This window comes from Tamandua tetradactyla, chromosome 18 (assembly GCF_023851605.1).
Source record: "Tamandua tetradactyla isolate mTamTet1 chromosome 18, mTamTet1.pri, whole genome shotgun sequence".
In the NCBI taxonomy this organism is placed as follows: Eukaryota; Metazoa; Chordata; class Mammalia; order Pilosa; family Myrmecophagidae; genus Tamandua; species Tamandua tetradactyla.
The window spans coordinates 66,257,487-66,274,018 of record NC_135344.1 but is presented as its reverse complement, the minus strand read 5'-3'; the positions used below and the strand labels follow the sequence as shown (position 1 = coordinate 66,274,018).

The following is a 16,532-nucleotide window of genomic DNA, read 5'->3' as shown; positions in this document are numbered from 1 at the left end:
ATTCAAGTCTTTTTCCCATTTTGTAATTGGGTTGGCTATCTTTTTGTTGTTGAGTTGAACAATCTCATTATAAATTCTGGATATTAGACCTTTATCTGATATGTTGTTTCCAAATATTGATTCCCATTGTGTAGGCTGTCTTTCTACTTTCTTGATGAAGTTCTTTGATGCACAAAAGTGTTTAATTTTGAGGAGTTCCCATTTATTTATTTCCTTCTTCAGTGTTCTTGCTTTAGGTGTAAGGTCCATAAAACTGCCTCCAATTGTAAGATTCATAAGATATCTCCCTACATTTTCCTCTAACTGTTCTATGGTCTTAGACCTAATGTTTAAATCTTTGATCCATTTTGAGTTAACTTTTGTGTAGGGTGTGAGATATGGGTCTTCTTTCATTCTTTTGCATATGGATATCCAGTTCTGTAGGCACCATTTATTGAAGAGACTGTTCTGTCCCAGGTGAGTTGGCTTGACTGCCTTATCAAAGATCAAATGTCCATAGATGAGAGGGTCTATATCTGAGCACTCTATTCGATTCCATTGGTCGATATATCTATCTTTATGCCAATACCATGCTGTTTTGACCACTGTGGCTTCATAATATGCCTTAAAGTCAGGCAGTGCAAGACCTCCAGCTTTGTTTTTTTTCCTCAAGATGTTTTTAGCAATTCGGGGCACCCTGCCCTTCCAGATAAATTTGCTTATTGGTTTTTCTATTTCTGAAAAATACGTTGTTGGGATTTTGATTGGTATTGCATTGAATCTGTAAATCAATTTAGGTAGGATTGACATCTTAACTATATTTAGTCTTCCAATCCATGAACACGGTATGCCCTTCCATCTGTTTAGGTCTTCTGTGATTTCTTTTAGCAGTTTTTTGTAGTTTTCTTTATATAGGTTTTTTGTCTCTTTAGTTAAATTTATTCCTAGGTATTTTATTCTTTTAGTTGCAATTGTAAATGGGATTCGTTTCTTGATTTCCCCTCCGCTTGTTCATTGCTAGTGTATAGAAATGCTACAGATTTTTGAATGTTGATCTTGTAACCTGCTACTTTGCTGTACTCATTTATTAGCTCTAGTAGTTTTGTTGTGGATTTTTCCGGGTTTTCGACGTATATTATCATATCATCTGCAAACAGTGATAGTTTTACTTCTTCCTTTCCAATTTTGATGCCTTGTATTTCTTTTTCTTGTCTAATTGCTCTGGCTAGAACCTCCAACACGATGTTGAATAATAGTGGTGATAGTGGACATCCTTGTCTTGTTCCTGATCTTAGGGGGAACGTTTTCAATTTTTCCCCATTAAGGATGATATTAGCTGTGGGTTTTTCATATATTCCCTCTATCATTTTAAGGAAGTTCCCTTGTATTCCTATCCTTTGAAGTGTTTTCAACAGGAAAGGATGTTGAATCTTGTCAAATGCCTTCTCTGCATCAATTGAGATGATCATGTGATTTTTCTGCTTTGATTTGTTGATATGGTGTATTACATTAATTGATTTTCTTATGTTGAACCATCCTTGCATACCTGGGATGAATCCTACTTGGTCATGATGAATAATTCTTTTAATGTGTTGTTGGATACGATTTGCTAGAATTTTATTGAGGATTTTTGCATCTGTATTCATTAGAGAGATCGGCCTATAGTTTTCTTTTCTTGTAATATCTTTGCCTGGTTTTGGTATGAGGGTAATGTTGGCGTCATAGAATGAATTAGGTAGTTTTCCCTCCACTTCGATTTTTTTGAATTGTTTAAGGAGAGTTGGTACTAATTCTTTCTGGAATGTTTGATAGAATTCACATGTGAAGCCGTCTGGTCCTGGACTTTTCTTTTTAGGAAGCTTTTGAATGACTGCTTCAATTTCTTTACTTGTGATTGGTTTGTTGAGGTCATCTATGTCTTCTTGAGTCAAAGTTGGTTGTTCATGTCTTTCCAGGAACCCGTCCATTTCCTCTAAATTGTTGTATTTATTAGCGTAAAGTTGTTCATAGTATCCTGTTATTACCTCCTTTATTTCTGTGAGGTCAGTAGTTATGTCTCCTCTTCCATTTCTGATCTTATTTATTTGCATCCTCTCTCTTCTTCTTTTTTGTCAATCTTGCTAAGGGCCCATCAATCTTATTGATTTTCTCATAGAACCAACTTCTGGCCTTATTGATTTTCTCTATTGTTTTCATGTTTTCAATTTCATTTATTTGTGCTCTAATCTTTGTTATTTCTTTCCTTTTGCTTGCTTTGGGGTTAGCTTGCTGTTCTTTCTCCAGTTCTTCCAAATGGATAGTTAATTCCTGAATTTTTGCCTTTTCTTCTTTTCTGATATAGGCATTTAGAGCAATAAATTTCCCTCTTAGCACTGCCTTTGCTGCGTCCCATAAGTTTTGATATGTTGTGTTTTCATTTTCATTCGCCTCGAGGTATTTGCTAATTTCTCTAGCAATTTCTTCTTTGACCCAGTCGTTGTTTAGGAGTGTGTTGTTGAGCCTCCACGTATTTGTGAATTTTCTGGCACTTTGCCTATTATTGATTTCCAACATCATTCCTTTATGGTCCGAGAAAATGTTGTGTAAGATTTCAATCTTTTTAAATTTGTTAAGACTTGCTTTGTGACCCAGCATATGGTCTATCTTTGAGAATGATCCATGAGCACTTGAGAAAAAGGTGTATCCTGCTGTTGTGGAATGTAATGTCCTATAAATGTCTATTAAGTCTAGTTCATTTATAGTAATATTCAGATTCTCTATTTCTTTGTTGATCCTCTGTCTAGCTGTTCTGTCCATTGATGAGAGTGGTGAGTTGAAGTCTCCAACTATTATGGTATATGAGTCTATTTCCCTTTTCAGTGTTTGCAGTATATTCCTCACGTATTTTGGGGCATTCTGATTCGGTGCGTAAATATTTATGATTGTTATGTCTTCTTGTTTAATTGTTCCTTTTATTAGTATATAGTGTCCTTCTTTGTCTCTTTTAACTGTTTTACATTTGAAGTCTAATTTGTTGGATATTAGTATAGCCACTCCTGCTCTTTTCTGGTTGTTATTTGCATGAAATATCTTTTCCCAACCTTTCACTTTCAACCTATGTTTATCTTTGGGTCTAAGATATGTTTCCTGTAGACAGCATATAGAAGGATCCTGTTTTTTAATCCATTCTGCCAATCTATGTCTTTTGATTGGGGAATTCAGTCCATTGACATTTAGTGTTATTACTGTTTGGATAATATTTGCCTCTAACATTTTGCCTTTTGTATTATATATATCATATCTGATTTTCCTTCTTTCTACACTCTTTTCCATATCTCTCTCTTCTGTCTTTTTGGTTCTGACTCTAGTGCTCCCTTTAGTATTTCTTGCAGAGCTGGTCTCTTGGTCACAAATTCTTTCAGTGACTTTTTGTCTGAGAATGTTTTAATTTCTCCCTCATTTTTGAAGGATAATTTTGCTGGATATAGGAGTCTTGGTTGGCAGTTTTTCTCTTTTAGTAATTTAAATATATCATCCCACTGTCTTCTAGCTTCCATGGTTTCTGCTGAGAAATCTACACATAGTCTTATTGGGTTTCCCTTGTATGTAATGGATTGTTTTTCTCTTGCTGCTTTCAAGATCTTCTCTTTCTCTTTGACCTCTGACATTCTAACTAGTAAGTGTCTTGGAGAACGCCTATTTGGGTCTAATCTCTTTGGGGTGCGCTGCACTTCTTGGATCTGTAATTTTAGGTCTTTCATAAGAGTTGGGAAATTTTCAGTGAAAATTTCTTCCATTAGTTTTTCTCCTCCTTTTCCCTTCTCTTCTCCTTCTGGGACACCCACAACACGTATATTTGTGCGGTTCATATTGTCCTTGAGTTCCCTGATACCCTGTTCAAATTTTTCCATTCTTTTCACTATAGTTTCTGTTTCTTTATGGAATTCAGATGTTCCATCCTCCAAATCACTAATTCTATCTTCTGTCTCTTTAAATCTATCATTGTAGCTATCCATTATTTTTTCTATGTTTGCTACTTTATCCTTCACTTCCATAAGTTCTGCGATTTGTTTTTTCAGTTTTTCTATTTCTTCTTTATGTTCAGCCCATGTCCTCTTCATGTCCTCCCTCAATTTATCAATTTCATTTTTGAAGAGGTTTTCCATTTCTGTTCGTATATTCAGCATTAGTTGTCTCAGCTCTTGTGTCTCATTTGAGCTATTGGTTTGTTCCTTTGACTGAGCCATATTCTCAATCTTTTGAGCGTGGACAGTTATCTTCTGCTGCTGGCGTCTGGGCATTTATTCAGATTTCTCTTGGTGTTGGACCCGGCAAGGTTGTAAGATTTTTCTGTGAAATCTCTGGGATCTGTTTTTCTTATCTTGCCCAGTACGTGGCACACGTTTGTCTCAAGTGTTTGGAATGGGTCTCCCCCAGTCACCGATCTCCGTGGCCTGGGGATTTCGGATCCAATTCTCTCCGTTGGTTCAGGGGCCGCGCGTGGTGGGGGCATCAGCTGCCGCGGCTTGAGGGGACCCTGTGGCTGGTTGTGGGCCGCAGCGGGCCTGGGGGATTCCCCACCGGACCAGGAAGCCTCCCGTGGGAGGGGGCTACCGCGGCTTGGATAGCCCTCCTATCCGAGACTCGTATCCGCGGACTCGAAGCAGAGACTCGAAGCCGCCCCCAAAAAAAGGGTGCCGCCTGCCTCGGCTTGGGAAACTTGCTTCTCAGATACTCTCAGCCGGCCCGGAAAGGAGGGAGGGAGTAGCTCGGACCACCGCAGCTGCCGCTGATCGGGAAATCACGCGCCGCTCGGGGGTCTCATCGCAGCCGAGTCTCGCAGTCAGTCTAGTCAGCCCTGACTTTGGATAGCCCTCTGATCTGAGATTCGTAGCTGCGGACTCAAAGCCGAGACTCGAAGCCGCCCACAAAAGAAGGGCGCCGCCTGCCTCGGCTTGGGAAACTTGCTTCTCCGATACTCTCAGCCGGCCCGGGAAGGAGGGAGGGATTAGCTCGTACCGCCGCAGCTGCGGCCGCTCGGGGGTCTCGCCGCAGCCAAGTCTGGCAGTCAGACTTGCCCGCCCAGACTTTGGATAGCCCTCTGATCCAAGACTCGTAGTCGCGGACTCGAAGCCAAGACTCGAAGCCGCCCGCAAAAGTGTGGCGCCGGCTGCCTTGGCTGGGAAGCTTGTCTCTCCGCGTCCCTCAGCCAGCCCAGGAAGGAGGGAGGGATTAGCTCGGACCGCCGCAGCTGCGGCTGCTCGGGAAATCGCCCGCCGCTCGGGGATCTCACTCACCGCAGCCGAGTTTCGCAGTCAGACTGACCAGCCCAGGCTGGGTTACGCTGTGTGTCCATTCCCTGCTGTAGCCCTGGGAGCTGTTCTGTACTGTTTCTGTTCACCTATTAGTTGATTTGGAGTCGGAGGAACTAAGACGCATGTACCTTACTAAGACGCCATCTTGGATCCCCCAGATTGGGCATATTTTAACCAGGATGGGAAAAGATAACAAAATTATCAGAAAAAAAGTAGTTTCAAGGCATTATTCTGCAATTTGGGAAATGAGGGGAGAAGCTGAGATACAGGGAGAATTATTTAATCTTATAGAGCTGCAATAGTTTGAAACAAGTTTGGTCATATGAGTAATGGGGGTTGAGGAAGTGGGGCTCGTTTTTGCTAGTGTGCTAAACTTGAAATTTTAGCATCTACTCAAGCAACACATGTTTTAGTATGTGTAGTAAATGACAAAACTTTGTGTAAAATTGAACAATTTTTACTAGAACAGTCACTTGTATAGTAACTATAGAACATAGTTACTATACCAGATGTATACTTTAAGATGTATAGTTCTTAGCAAGACTGAGTGGCAGCCTCAAGACTGATGGTTGATAACTTCTAGGAAGAAACCTATAGGGACTTAAGTACAAGCCCGGTAGAGTATTTCTGTGCTCTTGAGTTGAGCACTCAGACCCCTGGCCCTGAGGGAATCCCACTGACCTTGATATTGATAGCCCCTGATTTAAGCCACAGGTGGGAAGCAATAGAAAAAGTAGAGGCTGAGTCACTGAAGAGCTAGGTTCTAGTAAATAATAATGGAAAGTAAATGCTTCATCTTTTCTCATATGTAAAATGAAATTAATAATACCTGCCTTGCATAACCTGCATTCTCCTTTTGAAGATTATATAAGGTATGTTTAGGAAATTTCTTGAAAAAAATTAAGTAGTAAGTGTAGAATGTAATCTTGGGTGTTCTGGAGGAGTTTGGTCCAGGAACATGGGTATATGCTGGAATGTTATATCAACAGTAGGCCGGTGTTTATTTCCTGAAGTGTTCAGGAGTCCCTGTTTTCTCTTAGCACGTTCCTCACATCTGTGAGCAGAGGGTTCAGTGAAATAGCAGTTTCTGTGATGGAAGCTATTCATCTCCACCCATAAGTCCCTGGCCTCTGTGATGTTCCCAGGAAGTTGACTTCCTGATACTGAACTGCCGGCCTATAGGGTTAGTGGCAGTGGTGTGAAGAGGAGATGTGGCGTGGGGTATAGCACCTTTGAATTTTATAATATATTTTTTTGCACTAATCTATTTTTTTTTCTTTTTAAATTATTTTTTAAATTAAAAAAATATATAATAACAAACCAAACACAAACATACTTAACTTATGATCATTCCGTTCTACGTGTATTATCAGTAATTCACAATATCATCACATAGTTGCATATTTATCATTTCTTGAACATTTGCATCAATTCAAAAAAAGAAATAAAAAGACAACAGAAAAAAATTCATACATGCCATACCCCTACCCCTCCCTTTCATTGATCACTACACTAGCATTTCAATCTAAATTTATTTTAACGTTTGTTCCCCTGATTATTTATTTTTTATTCCATATGTTTTACTTGTCTGTTGATAAGGTAGATAAAAGGAGCATCAAATACAAGGTTTTCACAATCACACAGTCACATTGTGAAAGCTATATCATTATACAATCATCTTCATGAAACATGGCTACTGGAACACAGCTCTGTGTTTTCAGGCAGTTCCCTCCCGCCTCTCCATGACATCTTGACTAACAAGATGGTGTCTATTTAATGCATAAGAATAACCTCCAGGATAACCTCTCAACTCTATTTGGAATCTCTCAGCCATTGACACTTTATTTTGTCTCATTTCTCTCTCCCCTTTTCAGTCGAGAAGGTTTTCTCAATCCCTTGAAGCTGAGTCTCAGCTCATTCTAGGATTTCTGTCCCATGTTGCCAGGAAGGTCCACACCCCTGGGAGTCATGTCCTGCGTAGACAGGGAGAGGGCAGTGAGAGGACGACGAGTTTGCTTGTTGTGTTGGCTGGAGAGAGAGGCCACATCTGAGCAACAAAAGAGGTTCTCTTGGGAGTGATTCTTAGGCCTCATTTTAAGTAGGCTTGACCTGTCCTTTGTGGGGTTAAGTTTCATATGAACAAACCCCAAGTTTGGGGGCTCAGCCTATTGCTTTGGTTGTCCCCAGTGCTTGTGAGAATATCAAGATTAATTCTATAGTAATTTTTTTTTAAAGTTTTTAAATTTTACATGGGCAGGCACCAGGAAACAAACCTGGGTCTCCAGCATGGCAGGCCACTGAGCCACTGTGGCCCGCCCTGAATTCTATAATAATTTCATGTTTATGTTGCCAGGGTAGCATTAGGAAAAATAATATTTAAATTGCTGAAGGTAGCCCACTTGCAGGAAGAAATTTGGGGGCTTCATCAAGGCTTTTTATCATCATTATTTAGAACATTTCTGTCACTTGGGTGTGGGGCGGGACATAAGCTCTAAAATCAGGCTTGAGTTTGAATATGGGCTTTACCACCTTGGGCACCTCTGAACCTCAGTTTCTTCATTAGTAAACAGGAATGTTGTTGATGTTAAACTCATGGGTGGTTGTGAAGATAACATGAGGTAATGGACAGGTTAGCCCAGCCCTTGGCACATGATTGATATGTAGCAACTGTAGTTGGTTGGTAGCAGTATACTGACTAGTAGTACTAGTATTGAATAGATTGATGAAGGTTAGCTTTAAAAATGTAGGAAATAGATTTTTGATTTTAGATATATATATATATGTGTGGTTTAGAATATGATTTTTATTGATAATTTGTAAATTATTGTTATATTTTAATAGCTGCCTTGTATTTCTTGCTACTCTTTACCTTTTCAAAAGTTATTTTTTGATTGAAGATATCACTTTAAAATAATTTGGGGTATTTTTTTGTAAGGGGAGGGTCATCCTGTTTTTTAGGCTGTTTATTGATGCTTTTCATTTGTACATCCTTATAACATGATTTAGTGACTTAGTTTCTTTGATGCTCAGAGAAAGATAATAAGCAATTCTGTAAACCTGATGAATAATTGAATCGTGAATGGTACCCATTTATTTCAGGCACTGGTGAATGTCCTTTTTTTGTTAAAAAATATTTGATAAGGGTATTCTGAAAGTGGACACTGGAATTTCATGTATGAATGACAATTTGGCTTATTGAATTTTAGTAAGGAAGATCATTTGGCCTGTGATAAGTATTTTAGTTGCTTTATTTGTTTTACTGATTCTTCTCATTTTTAATTTAATAATCAGTGAGTGCTTCCCTTTCTTTCTATCCAGAGTTTAGGAACTTCCAGCATTTAATCCGGCCACAAGGCAGGTACCCAGACCTAAGCATTGCAAATCTGTGTTCATTAGTTAGGCCAAATCTAGGCCATTTTGTCTAGTTTTGGATTTCCCATTTAAAGACAGACATAGAAAATTCTCTAGTGTGTCATAAAATGACTGTCATAAGACCCAGTCATTTCTGATATTTTAAGGAACAACAATACTTAGCCCGTAATAGATAAGACCTAATTGTGGGTGTTCAGTAAGCTCTTTGGTGTGTAGTAGCATCATTTAGAAGAGGGCACAGCATATGCACTGTGACTTCTAGTGGACTTCATAACTAGAACTGCCTATCAAGTAGTGAGTCTCCTTCAACTGAAAGTATCCCAAACTGAAAGTAAGTGTACTGTGTGGTGGTTGAGAAGATACTTAAGCCTTCAAAGGCTCAATTTCATCATCTTTGAAACAGAAATAAAAATGTCTACCTGTAAGATGAGTCTGAGATGATAATGCATGTATAAGCTGAAAAGAATTTGGTATGTAATAAGCTCTCAAAAAAGTAAAAAAAAGGAAAGCCGCTGCTGTTGTGATTATTAACATTACCATATTTAGAGATGTTCTGGGGAGCATTTTTGGTATTTGTTGAAAGATTTGGCCATATGTACTCTTCCTGTTCCAAGAATCAATAAATGCATTTTAATATTTTTTTGTGCATCCTGATCTCAAGATAAGGGCACTTTTCTATGAAAATCCTTCAGTTTCATGTTTCTGATTCTACATGGGCATCTTTATGTCAGTTTAGCTTTCTGATTTTTGTCTTTGCTTTGTTTCTGAATTTTCATGTTTCTGCATCCCTCTCCTTCCGTCTGTCACTTTCCTGATTTCATTTTCCCGACTCTTCCATTTTTTTCACCTTTACCTATGAAATATGATGCATAGTTTACAATGCATAGTATTATGATATGTTTTTAAGTTTTGTTTTATTTCAAAAGCCAAGTGTCCAGCTGATCAAATGGTATCTAAGTTAGTGTTTAATACTTACAATTTAAGAACTTTGCTGTCTGAATTTGTAGATTTTTTTCCTTGTTGCCTTAATTTTAAATTGTTTTATGAAATTTACTGTGCAAACACAGGCTGTACAATGATATGAATACTTTATTTAAATATGCCTATGGTTAAACTAACTAAGATATCCATTTTTGGTGGCTCTTAAGTGTATTGTTTGTTTTCTTAAAAAAGAAAATTAAAAGAAAAAGTAAAAGCGGGGGGAAGGAAAGTAAGTGTCTCTGGTGGGGGGTTTGTCCCTGATGCATCACTTTGAGGTTATGTCACATTGACTGTTTTCTGCCCCTAGTTCAGAGTTGGATTTTCCCAGGTGTTGGTCTAGAACAGGCTGGTGTCAGAAGCCTTCTTCCTGTGGGCGTTACTGTGACTGGTGCTGGGCTGGGCGTGGCAGTAAATTTTCTAGTGTGCAATTCTGCTTAAAGAGGAAGCTGCTTAACACACCCCCTCATGCATATGGTGATCAGCTGCTTTCCCCCAGACACAACCCTGAGGAGGCCTCTTCCTCCAGCCTCTGTCTGATCACCCTCTTACCAGAGTTGCTGCTTGTCATCCCAGGAGATGGTACATATTTGTGGCACCAGGCCTTCCTTCACTTTTGTTTTCCCAGCCTTCCTAATAGTGGAATTGTTTGTATCTGTTAAGAGAAAACTGGGCATTTGACAGCCTGTATTTTTTTACATTTAGTGCCTGGCATTTATATAGTAGTTTTTCTTGTATATCAGCATATCCCTTAACCATGGTAATTAAAATCATCTAGAATAGATGTCATTGCACTTAATTATGGATTTTATGCTCCAGTTGATGTGAACTTGTTGCACATTTATGTTTATAAGACTTGTTTATGGCTGAATGCAGCTACTTAAAAGTTATCATTTTTCAGTTTCTTTTAGGAAAAGGCCTATATAATTAGTTTTTATTTTTAATTTCTTATAACAAAATTCATTTTAAAGTTGCCATTAGTTGAGTAGTAGTACAAAGATCGACTACTGGGGTAATAATTTATTCACATGCCATCACAGGCAAAAAGCCTGTCATGAACATAAGTTACTTAGAGAATGTGAAAATTCTGATGGACTGTACTAAGTTGCAAAGAAATACAACCTGGTAAAACAGAGTGAAAAGGTAAACTACACATGCTGTTTTGGGAGACATTCTTAAAATATAAAAATTGTACACTGTGATCCAGAAGTAAGGAATACATTATGTTTATTCCCTTTTCCTCTAAATTGTTGCAGTGTTCTTTTATGAAATAAAATTTAATGAGACATTTTAATGGCAGATCAGCACATGAAAAGATGTTCAGCATCATTAGCCAATAGGAAATTGCAAATTAAAACCACAGTCACTATATACCTATCAGAATGGCTAAAATAAAAAGCATTGCACTCCAAGCTGGCACCACCAAAGATAGACCCATGGAGGCAATGTTGGACAATGGGGACTCCACTGACAGCAGTGGTATTTCAAGACAAGATGTAGATCAAGAACTTCAGTGTGATGAGGACAATGACATGTATTTCTATCCCTGCCTGTGTGGTGATAACTTCTCCATCTCCAAGGATTGGTTTATGTGTGGAAAAACAATCCCAGCACCTTCCACCAACAAAGAACTAGTTAAATGCTGAAAAAAGCTTCAAAAATCCAAACCTCAAACAATTGAAAATGAGGGTAGAAAAATCAACTGCCGAGTTACCGACTCTGGATTTGTGTGGATTGTTTCCATCAACTGCCACTTTCACCTTTAATTAAGGAAGCAATTTATGTAACATACCTGGATTTCATACATGAAACTTTGAATTGCAAGTGTTTTTAGTTTTCCATCTAATTTTTTTAAAAAGACAGTTTCAAGTCAGTTCTTTATTCCCCCCCCAGTTTCATCATTATTATATCTTAAAACTAATGACTTCTGTAACCTATAACAGTATCATCTACCTCAAAGTCATTAGTATTCCTTAACAAAAAAGGGATTGTATAGGTTATTAAGATTATTAAACTTAGCCCTTCCTTTGTAATTTGACATCAACTTTGCCATTCTAAACTGAGGGAAATCAGTGCATCCTCGGTCTTGTCATTGTTAAAGTGTTCATATTCTGTTAAGCATACCTTTTCTGTTATGCTTCATGCATAGAGTGCTGGTTGTGATATTAAAGAGAAGATAGAGTGAGGTCATAATTTCTCCAGAGCTAAAAATTAGTGAATAAGAAAGAAAAGTGAAATGATAAAAGAATATCGAGTTTCCTTTTCAATATTCTGTATGTTACTTGAAAATCAGGATAAGATGAAAAGAAGCAGTCAAGGGAAGCAAGATTGGTAACAGAATGGGAGGAGCCAAACATGTCAACCTAATAATGCATGAATGATTTTGCCACATCACAGCAAATAACATTTCTGTATCTGGATTTTCTTTCTTTTTAGAAAAGGCTAGTGAAATTGTGCTCCATATAGAGATTAATATCAAGTCCTTATGGCAGGAGTCAGTGCTTTCTACTTGATAACTGTATCATGCCACTACTCCTCAAAGGTGAAGCTTCAGTTTGTGTATTAACTGTCTGTTTCCTGCAGTTGTGGGTATTTATGTGACACCCAAGACTCAGAGCACTGAAGCTATGAAAGTCAGCATTATCCCTTATAGCAGCTGTTAAAAGAAGTAGAACAGGTGATCAGACTTCAATTAAAGTTACCAATTAAGCTGATCTGGATAAGAGAAGGTACGTCAGAATACAGGGTAAAGGATAATTCCCAGAAAATTCAGGTATTTATGTGACACCTGAGACTCAGAATTAGTGCTCTGAAGCTATGAAAGTCAGCAGTACCCCAAACAGGAACTATTTAAAAAGTTGAAAAAGGTATCAGACTTTGGAGAAATGAATGAAGCTGATCTGGGTAGGGCTAGTGTAGATCAGAATACAGGTTAAAGGATGATATGTCCATATTTTAAAACTTCAACTTCTGTGTGAGACCAAAGGGAGAGATGTTTATTTGGTGCAAACTTTGTATTTTGGGTAGCGCATTATCTAATATAGCTTGTATGGTCAGTTTATTTGAACACCATAATTACATGGAATCTTGAATAGAGTGTGAGATCTTGTTGGTTTGTCCAGATTAGTTTGATGCTTGATACATCCCAGAATGATTTGGGCAGAGAGTAAAAAAGTATTTTCAAAATCTTCAAATCCTTTTGAAAATTGGGGGACTGGGGAGAAAGGAGGAAATATTCAACTTCCCCATCTGAGGAATTTCTGATATTTTCACAAGCAAGTGAGGACAAACCATTCAATAGGCTAAGCCCTTGATCTTGGGGTTCGCCCCTGTGAAACTTATGTGAAGCTGAACCTACTTATAAGTATGCCTAAGAGTCACCCCCAGAAAACCTCTTTTGTTGCTCAGATGTGGCCTCTCTCTCTTAGCAAGCTCAGGAGATGAACTCTCTGTCTTCCTCTTTACCTGGGAGATGACTCTCAGGGGTATAAATCTCCTTGGCAACGTGGGACAGCACTCCTGGGATGAGCTGGGATCCAGCATCATGAGATTGAGAAAACCTTCTTGACCAAAAGGGGGGAGAGAGAAGTGACAAAATTTCAGTGGCTCAGAGATCTCAGAGTTGAGAGATTGTCCTGGAGGTTATCCTTAGGCATAATATAAATATCCCTTTTTTAGTGTATGACATGTTAAGTGGCTAGGGGGGAGTACCTGAAACTGTTAAACTGTATTTCAGTAGTAGCCTAGAACAGCAAGAAAGGCCTGCTGAATTCTGCAGTTGATCATGGCTGTGATGAAGTTAAATTCCATCAAGATTTAATGAACATTGTGGGAGCAACATTATCCTGAAAGCTTCTTACCTGTCACAAAGACGGCGTTACTAAGTTAGTAACGCCTTCCTAAATCACCAGGAAGCTAGGGGCAAGTTTTTAAATAAATTTAAATTAAGGCTTTCTGTTGGATAAAAAAATTGGAGTAAATCAACCAAAGTGAATTGAAAATGCTAAAATTCTTATCACAAATACTAGAATAGATTCAGGCAAAATAAGAATATTTGGTCCCTATGTAAGAGTTGATTACAGCAAAGGCTGCAGAAATAGATTGTGGAGGAAAGGAAAAAAAAATGAAGGAAAAAATTGAATGTATTCTTAAGCATAGAATAAATTATTCTATTAACAGACGATTAATTTGTGATTACCCTGAACAGCTCTGGTGCTGCTGCCGTGGCTCTTGAGCATGCAGATTTTGCAGGTGTGGAATGCCTACTCTTGTCCCACAAAGATGGTGAAATTACCTCTACTGTTGATCACCTGAAAGTGGTAGAACTTGAAAGTTGCAAGCTTATTGAGGAAGTCATGACTGGAGAAGACAAACTCATTTGCTTTTCTGGGGTAGCCCTCAGTGAGGTTTGCACCATTGTTCTGCATAGTGCCACTCAACAAATTTTAGAGGAAGCAGAAAAATCTTTGCATGATGCTCTTTGTATTCGTGCCCAAACTGTAACAGTGTACACAGGAGGCTCTTCTGAGGTGCTCATGGCTCATTCTGTTAATTAGCTTGCCAGCAGAACACCAGCCAAAGAAGCTGTTAAAACGTTGGAATCTTAATGCCACGGTACTGAGATAGTTGCCAGCCATCATAGCTGACTGTGCAGACCTGGTGGCACAGCCTCCAGCTGTCCACAGTGAAGGCAAAATACTGGATATGAAGGAAGGTACCATTGGAGTTATGGCATTACTAGGTATAACACAGTTTCCAAGTCAAGTGGCAGTTTCTTTTGAGTACAACTGAAGCTGCTTCAGCAGAAATTTTTCTACCTGTGGATAACATCGTCAAAGCAGCATCAAGGAAACGTGTCTCTGATTACCACCCCTTTAAGCAGTCTCATATGTTGAACTCTGGACCAGTTCATATCATAGCAAAATTATGTTTGATAAAGGCTTTGGTCTCTTAAGAGTCTGTCTAAGGCTGTTATAACCTTAGGTTTTTGGATATTTAGCTGACCTTGTATTTTAACATGTGGTCTGATACATTTGCTGTTTCATTTTCCATAAAAGTCAGTTGATTTCTCATACTGTGCGTTAAAATAAAATATTTGAAGAGTTAAAAAAGAAAAAAAAAAAAAGATGGTCTCGGAACCAGTGATTGTTCAAGCAACAGAGCAGGATACTTGATGACTCTAACTGGAATAAGCTCCCCCAAACTCAAATATTGATGGTTTTGTAGAATCTGATACTATATTAGCTCCCTGTGCTGATACTTAATTTCAAACAAGAACAGACTCCTTGACCTAGATCTATTATTATGAGCGAGAAGAAGGGGAAGAAAGGTTGCCAAAATCGAAACATACCAGGAGAAAAGAAGCAGAAGCACCACTGATGAGCATGATCAGTATAAACTGTAATAGTAGGAATGATTTTATTTTCAGAGCAGCCAAATCACTGAATATGTTTGTAAACTACAGTAACCATCAAGATTCAATCCAGGATTAAACAGAAAGTAAAAACCGGGGTTATTTTAGATGTCACTTGAGTTCCCTGTGATAATACATGCCTTATTTAGCCCAACACACATTTCTGGAGCCTAAGAACTGATTTGTAGTCCAAACTCTTCCTCTTATTAGCTTTGCAATTTTGACAATACTGATAGGTTCCTTATCTGTACAATTAGATGATTGGATCAGGTGATTTCTGAACTGTCAGTTCTATAATGTTAGGTTTGGTAGCTTGCAGGAATGGAAATGGCATCTGAGAACTTTACATACTTTATCAACTATCTGAATCGTGAATTATAGAGAAAGAGATTCTATTATGTAAAAGCTTATGTTACCACACTTTTGAATTTGAAAATAATAAAGATAGCTGTATATATGGTTCTACATATATTTTAGTTATACCTCTAGAAAGAAGCATTTTCCTTGGAAAGAACCCAATATTTTTTGATAACTATACTGTTAATGTATTACCAAGATAAAAAATTGACATGCTAAATAAAGTCAGTAATTCAAATTTTAAAATACCATATCAAATGCTAGCAGGTGTGTGTAGAAACTGGATCACTCATACCATGCTGTAAAATGGTACAGCTGCCTAGGAAACAGATTGGCATTGTCTTAGAAAACTAAGCATGGGCCTCCCATGCAGCCCTTCAATTGTACTCCTGTGCATTCATCCCAAAGTAGAAACTTATGTTCATGCAAAAACTTATACATGAATGTTTATTCATAATCGCCAAAAACTGAAAACAGCCTATCTGTCCCTCAAAAAATGAAATCGTTAAACTGTTGTACATCCATGCCACAGAATACTCTGCAAAATAAAATGGAACAAACTGCTGACACAACAGCCTGGATGAAGCTCCAGGGAATTATGCAGGGTGAAAAGGCCAGGCCCAAAGGGTCACATACACCACTATCCTGGCTGTGGTGTTACTGGTGGGGGCAGCCCAGTGAAATTGGAGATGGGGGTGGGAAAATATATAGAATTTCTGTGTTATTTTTTACAGCTGCATGTAAACCTTTAATTATCTCAAGATAAAAAGTTTAAGAACATTTAATGAGATTTTGTATGAACTGATAAAACAGTTTTCTTCCCACAACATTTTTTAGTCTCATTTGTTGTTTACTTGATGATTTTTTTTATTCATTCAACAAACAGTTATTGAGCACTTGATATTTGCCTAATCTGGCCTAGCTTTCGAATTCAAATCAGTTTTAAAACCAAAATCTTCACCAGCTTATAACTGTTTTATAATTAATGGTCACATAAAGGATGCCACCCTATTTTGTTAGGTAGTATGTTTTGCATCCCACACTGCTCAAAGCCAGCTCTTCTGTAGTGCACTGTTGAGATTCAGTAACATTTGCTGTTAAGTATTTTAAAATGTTTCTGGAATAAAATTGTGGCCATG

The 16,532-nt window shown here is 38.2% G+C and overlaps 2 protein-coding genes and 1 pseudogene across 6 annotated transcripts in view; all 3 read left to right on the top strand.

The window, feature by feature from the left end:
• The window catches only part of LPIN2 (lipin 2), a 141,347-nt gene that overhangs the window by 73,679 nt on the left and 51,136 nt on the right, over positions 1-16,532 (top strand). The gene's annotated exons all lie outside the window — the stretch shown is intronic.
• Positions 9,808-13,387, top strand: LOC143662287 (diphthamide biosynthesis protein 3-like). The gene has a single exon (XM_077135885.1). The coding sequence runs from the start codon at positions 11,006-11,008 to the stop codon at positions 11,267-11,269; it is 264 nt and encodes an 87-aa protein (XP_076992000.1). The 5' UTR covers positions 9,808-11,005; the 3' UTR covers positions 11,270-13,387.
• On the top strand, positions 12,109-14,577 carry LOC143662768 (T-complex protein 1 subunit beta pseudogene; annotated as a pseudogene).

What these genes read in the sequence shown, in the direction of transcription:
- LOC143662287 (XM_077135885.1), top strand. Translation starts at nt 11,006, where the DNA reads ATGGCTAAAATAAAAAGCATTGCACTCCAAGCTGGCACCACCAAAGAT.